The 6,565-nt window shown below is 43.5% G+C and overlaps 2 protein-coding genes across 2 annotated transcripts in view; one reads left to right on the plus strand and one right to left on the minus strand.

Annotated features, from left to right (window-relative positions):
• Positions 1–2,281, minus strand: part of nrbf2b (nuclear receptor binding factor 2b) — a 9,043-nt gene extending 6,762 nt beyond the window's left edge. Inside the window, exons 1-3 of the mRNA XM_037691714.1 lie at positions 2,050–2,281; positions 1,415–1,517; positions 816–829 (exon numbers count right to left, since the gene is read on the minus strand). Coding sequence (XP_037547642.1) covers positions 816–829; positions 1,415–1,517; positions 2,050–2,142 — 210 coding nt within the window. The 5' untranslated portion in view covers positions 2,143–2,281. The remainder of the gene's footprint in view (positions 1–815; positions 830–1,414; positions 1,518–2,049) is intronic.
• A 286-nt stretch (positions 2,282–2,567) lies between these two features.
• On the plus strand, positions 2,568–5,863 carry LOC119423373 (NHL repeat-containing protein 3). Its single transcript, XM_037690759.1, has 3 exons — positions 2,568–2,993; positions 3,471–3,670; positions 4,921–5,863. The coding sequence occupies exons 1-3, from the start codon at positions 2,735–2,737 to the stop codon at positions 5,518–5,520; spliced, it is 1,059 nt and encodes a 352-aa protein (XP_037546687.1). The 5' UTR covers positions 2,568–2,734; the 3' UTR covers positions 5,521–5,863.
• Positions 5,864–6,565: the final 702 nt, after the last annotated feature.

The following is a 6,565-nucleotide window of genomic DNA, read 5'->3' on the forward strand; positions in this document are numbered from 1 at the left end:
TGTTCGTACTTTTCATGCTCGTACTTTTCATGCTCGTACTTTTCATGTTCATACTTTTCAGTTGGCCAACATTTCTAAAAATACTTTTTTAAATTGGTCTTAAGTAATATTTTAATTTTCTGAAATATTAAATTTTGGTGGTTTTCATTAGTTGTCAGTTATAATCATCAACATTAAAACATTTGAAATATATCAGTCTGTGTGTAATGAATGAATATAATCTACAAGTTTCACTATTGGAATGGAGTTACTGAAATAACAACTTTTTCATGATATTCTAATTTGATGACCAGCACCTGTAAGTTGTATTTTATGATTGTCCACTGTCGTCATCACTCTTTGTTAAACCAGGTGTCTCTTGTAAACGAGTCCCTGAGGCTCAATGAGACTCACCTGTAGAAGTAAAGGTTGAATGTTTCTGCTCGGCGCCCTGAGGTGACTTGTGTTGTGACTAGTCACTATATAAACTGAACTGACATTTTTACATAAAAAGCTGAAGTTGTATATTCTATATTAGGTGAAGTTTTGAAAATAGAGCAAATATTTGTGCAGTAAGGTTAAAGAAAGCTGTGAAGTCTGTATTTGATGTTGAGTTAAAGGTTAATGCACTACGGTACGCTGAAGTCTTTGTTTACGTTTGTATTTATGATATTTATGCTGAATTATTTGTTCATAGAGTTTTTAATGCCCTCCTGTTTTAGGTATAAATATAAAATGATGCAAAAGGATTTGACACAGTGAGGAACCTAAAATGACCGTTTTAAATAATTGTTCTATTTGTTTACATTGTTTAATCTGTTCATCTTGTCAGTTACATCATTTAAACACACTTTATGACCATTTTAATAGAAAAGTCTTTTCTGGATTGAATTGTGACCCCAAAAATCATAATCTACACCAGACACTGAGATATTCGCACCCCTACTAATAAGTAACAGCATTTGGTGTTAGTACCTCGTGTCCTCTGTAACTGCCCCACGCTTGGATCCAGTACACACTCCAGTATTTAACCTGAACGCATCATGAACGTGTCGGACACTAAACTGAACTTAGACGTTTGTTTCACATGTTGCGCACGTAAAAATACTGCAACAGCTGCGACACAATACAAAACTGTGACTATAGCATTAAGCTCTTGTTCTCATCCAAGCCAGTTTCACCCAGAACAAGTTATACATTACGAGAATGGACAAGTTATGCATTCTGACACAATTTTTGGATAAAAATTCAAACAATAAAACATAAGAACAACCTGCGTGTCAGTTCCAATCCCCTTCTCCTCTGACTTGGTTCATTTTTACAAAATTCACCCCTCGTCTTGCTACAACCTAGTTATTTGTGCTGTAGCTGCATACATCAGTTACACAGCAACAAGTGAAGATGGGTGAGGTTGGTCCCGTGTCAGACTCTGTGCTGGGCTCATAAAGCATACCTGCTGCTGTCCCATGGCAGGAGACGGCCTCCTCATACTTTCTAGCAGCGACCAAACGCTCGGCCTTCCTGCACTGCTGATGGGTCTGAGGAAAGTTAGACAAGTTCAAAGGTTACGTCCGTTTATCGCATTCATGCTCAATAATCCAGGTAGAAAAATCCAACAAAGTTAAGTCGTGTCCTCTGGACAGTGTCTTTTTGTTGAAACGTTTCGTCCTTCATCCAAAACACTTCCTTCACTTACATCCACGTGTTTGTCTTAAAGCACCCCAGGGTCTTTGGGTCCACGTGAACAAGACAAGGAAAACTAAATTATCTTGGTAGTAAAAATGTGGAACTCAGCCATCTCAAAGTACTATGTTGGATACTTTGGTAAACTAAAAAGTACAACAGTGTGTTAATTGGAATGACCAGATTTATTCGGGTGCTTTACACTTGTTGATCAGCAGGGGCGCTGCTGAGCACAGCAAGCCTCCATTAAAGCAGCTCTGGAAGAAGCTTCATGTGTGCCACCACTGGCAGCTCCGACACCCGGTGAAGAGCACAACTACACAGCTACAGGACCGTGTCCATGTCGCTACCACTCCAGAGAGCAGCGCGGAGAACACAGGGACCTACCAGGTTCAGCGGGCTGTCCACGACTTCCATCGAGTCCGCTTTCCGACGGTCTGCTCGGCATGAACTGCGTCCAGTAGTTTGGCGGACTGTCATTCGCGCTAAGATAAAAAATAATGTACAAATCACACACGACAAGACAAGTGGCGTCAGCCTAGCACGGAGTCGGCTCTACTTTGTAGCCAAAGAGCTACACGAAAAAGTCGTGACGTAAGACCCGTTCCATCGTACGCGCATGCGTATTTCACAAAGGCTCGATGAAACCGGAAATCAAAAATGGTTTCCCTAAAAATAAAAGTTTTCACAACATTGTAAAAAATTATTCACCAAAATTCACGTTTAATAACAAATATAAACATTTAGTTAACTATAATACACTTTTATTACTATAAAATATATTAGACATGAGCTCTTAATTTTGATAAATAAACGTTATACTTTTGTTTATTGTGATAGTTTTGAACGGAAGTGACGTGTAGTGAGTTTCGTGTTTTTATGGCTCGTCGGTCTCAAGTAAACACGGAATTTCACAATATAACATCCGGACCGTTAAACATTAGCAGGGCTTCGTTTGTGGCGGGGCCTTTCGCCCAGAGAGCTCCGTTCTTGTCCTCGACCTTTAAAGCGGTTCGGTTTAGCTGAAGACATTTGAAGACGTAGCGCGAGACAGGCAGGCGCGTGAACACTGATGTTGGTGAAAAGAAAAGGCCAGGCGTGTTTGATAGCTTCCAGTATGGTTTTGTTAGTGCTGTTTATGACGGTCCTGTACAGCAGCAGCAGCACCCAGCACCCGAGCAGCCCGAACCTGAGCCGGGACTACCAGCTGCTGGGCAGACCCCTGTACAAGCTGGACCTGGGCTGGCCCAGGAAGCCCGAGCTCTTCACTGGGGACGTGTTCGCCGTGGCTGTCAACCAGCACACCGGTGTGGTGTATGTGGCGCAAAGAGGTAAACATGTACTTTCAAGGGGATATATTCTGTTTGGTTCGCATAGAAAGACCAGAACCGCGACCCACTGCACGGAGAGGGCTGCTTCGGCGGTTAACGCTTCGTGAGATGCGCATGCGCAAATGAGCAGGACGCGTCTGTGAAAACAAACCGGTGCAAGAAGGGAAGAGGAACTGGGTTTGTGTCCAGTAAACTGGTGTAAACTTAGCAGTTCTATGGAAGCTGTGTGGAAGCACGACTTGATGGCCATAGTCCCATCATGAACAACCATTACACAGTATCTGAAGGAGTGACTCAGTTATTCAGCCTGAAAAAGATGAGAACAAGGAGGACTCAGCTTCCAGTGTTGATCCACTGTGAAGTTCTCATTGCTGCTTATTTCTAGACAAAAGTTTTCTTTAAATTCTATAAGTTTTTATTTGTTTTTGTCCCTTCTTTGAAAATGTGCTCACATTCTGACCTTTTGTTTTCTTCTAGGCTATAATGTGCCAAAGGTGCTAGTGTTCTCCACAGATGGGGATTTCCTCATGTCTTGGAACACAACCACTCTGGAGATGCCTCACGGGATGTTTGCAGACGCAGCGTCGGACAGTCCCACCGTGTGGATCACAGACGTGGGGAACGGTCCTTATGGTCACTGCATCAAACAGTACACACCATCAGGGAAGCTGCTGCAGGTGATTGATTCTGATGGGCTTTCTTTTGATCTTTAAGGTTTTTGCTTATCTGCAGTGTTAGTAAAATATCTTATGAACCACGGGATGGATTTTAATGAAACTCTGATATTTGTTGGCACATCTAGAACTGATTAACTTTCAGTCAGTTCCATTCAAAATGGCCTCCACACCTATTTAACATTAGCCAAAACAAAAATGTCTGTAATCATCTGCCTTTCAGATCTTAGAGCTTAAATTTGTTGTGGTAGTAGCTGAGAGTCATTCTCAACACACTGATGGCTAACACATTTAGTGAGATCTCACAATACCACATGACACCACGTCATTCACAAGGTTGGCCCAGAACGGCTGTAACTCCGTCCCTTCTTAGATGGTTTCAGTGTAAAATGTATGTCTTCAAATCACTGAACAGTGCCCCCCCCCTCCCATCTCTCTGATCTTCTACAACCATATGTCCCACCACGTTCCCTGAGGTCAGCGGACCAGTTGCTCCTCACAGTTCCAGGAACTCATCTTAAGCGCAGAGGTGACAGGGCCTTCTCTGTAGCAGGACCAAGACTTTGGAATGAGTTACCTCTGTTTGTCAGACAGGCCCCCTCCCTCTCGGTTTTCAAGTCCTGTTTAAAAACTCACTACTATTCAGTAGCTTTCAACACCAGATGATCTGTGTTTTGATCCTGTACGCTCCACACTGGTTTGTCGTCATTATCTGTATCGTTTTATGTCTATATTCTGATTTACCTCATTTTGTACATTTCTTTGTGTGTTACCTGTTGTTCTGTCTGTACAGCACTTTGGTTGGCCTTGTTGCTGTTTTAAGTGCTCTATAAATAAAATGGTATGGTATGGTAAAACTCTGGGGGTGTGAGGTGGCGGGTGATATGCATTCCTTTAAGGCAGTGGTTCCCAACCCTGGTCCCTGAGGAACACCATGCTGCATGTTTTAGTTGTTCCTCTGCTTCAGCATACCTGATGTGAATGAAAGGGTAACTTACAGGCTTCTGCTGAACTCTAGGAAATAATTAAATCACTGAATCAGGTGTGTTGGAGCAGGGATACAACTAAAACATGCAAGATGGTGTTCCTCAAGGACCAGTGTTGGGAACCACTGCTTTAAGGAATGCTCAGACTTTTCGTTTAAAAAATGCTTGGCTTTGCACGCCTAGTTTCCAAGTACTTACTATGTTATTAACTGCAGGACTGAGCGGTTCTCTGTTGCTGCTTCTTAAATCATGTCTTGAATGTGTCAGGTGCTTGGTACCCCAGGGAAAGCCGGTTCTGGGTTGGACCCTCTGCAGTTTGACCAGCCAGCTGAGATCTTCGTCCACGACTCGGGGGAACTCTACATAGTGGACGGTGATGGTGGGATGAACAACCGCCTCATCAAGCTCTCCAAGGAGCACAGAGTGTTGTGGATGCATGCAGAGAAAGGACAAGGCCTGGCTCAGTTCTACATCCCCCACAGCGTGACGGTAGATGCTGCCCAGAGAGTGTGGGTGGCTGACAGGGGCAACAAACGGATCCAGGTCTTCAACTCCATCACAGGGGACTGGCTGGGCACGTGGGGGAGCTGCTTCACCGAGGATGCCCCCTACTCTGTTCGCCTCACCCCGGACAAGAAATACTTTGTTGTCGTTCAGCTCAACACCAATCAGATTTCTCTGCTGGATGCACCGCCGGTGGGCTTGATCGGCCAGTGCAACGTGGTCAGTGTGATCCAGCTGTCTGAGGACGTGAAGCCCCACCTGGTGGACCTGGATCTGACGGCTGGAGCTCTGTATGTGGCTGAGATTGGAGCGCAGCAGGCTCAGAAGTTCATCCCCTTTAGTCTGGGTGGAAGTTTGTATTAAGTCACTCGGGGGCTTAAGATTTAAATGTTGCTCAGTTACAGTGAATCTAGCAGTCTTCTCTCGTCCCCCACCTGCGGTCAGCAGTGTTTGGCCTGTATATATATTTATTTAAACTTGTTGGAGTCATCCCGGTCTGCCTGATGGCAGGAGCTCACGAACCACAGAATGAATTGTAATGACATTTTTATGAAGTAATCATTTTGTGTACATCCACAACTAATTACTTGTTGAAGTCAATCAATGTAACACAACCAGTCAACGAAACAAAATGACTCTAACTTGGTCATTTTATCAGATATTGAGCTAAAATTTGATGAGGTAGTAGCCCCTCCCCTAGCACTTTGAGATTTTTGTTAATGAAAAGTGCGTTACAAATTAAATTCATTATTATTATTATTAGCCAAGACCGAGACATTCTCCACACAGTCTCTGAGCTAGACATCTGTGGGTTCAGATAATATTTTATAATTTTTAAAGTTTGACCAAAACGGCTACTTTTTGAGGGATGAAGATGATTTTACTGTGAAGGACTTTGTCTAGTATATTTGTAGAGTTCGTCCATTCTTCCTTTCTGGGTCACTGGTGTTCGAGTCCAGCAATCAATGTGTGAGAGGTGGGGGACACCCTGGACAGGTCTCCAGTCCATCATGAGACAAACGACCATTCACTCTCTCACTCACACCTAGAGACAATGTAGAGTTTACTATTCAGTCAACAGGCAGATATAAGCTCGTGCTCGACATAAAAAGTAAAAAACATTTGGACAGCACTCCATTTTGGTCCAAGACTTCCTCAGATTATCTGTTCGCTGTCAATCTTAAAAAAGACAAAAAACTGGTTCTCAGTCTGAAGGTCAAAGAGCACCAGAACCCACTGGTCTGGATACAGCTTTTACTGGTGACTCCAGACAGACTTGTTGTGTGTCAGAGTTTGACCTGGCATGGTGACCTGCCCCTCTTTGACAGATCAAATAAGCTCTAGCGCCCCCTCCCCCAGCAAAATGTTCAAGTGCTTTATTACAGATACAGGTACTGAGCCAGCAACG

The sequence above is a fragment of the Nematolebias whitei genome, chromosome 17, assembly GCF_014905685.2.
Source record: "Nematolebias whitei isolate Nwh7 chromosome 17, NemWhi1, whole genome shotgun sequence".
NCBI lineage: Eukaryota > Metazoa > Chordata > Actinopteri > Cyprinodontiformes > Rivulidae > Nematolebias > Nematolebias whitei.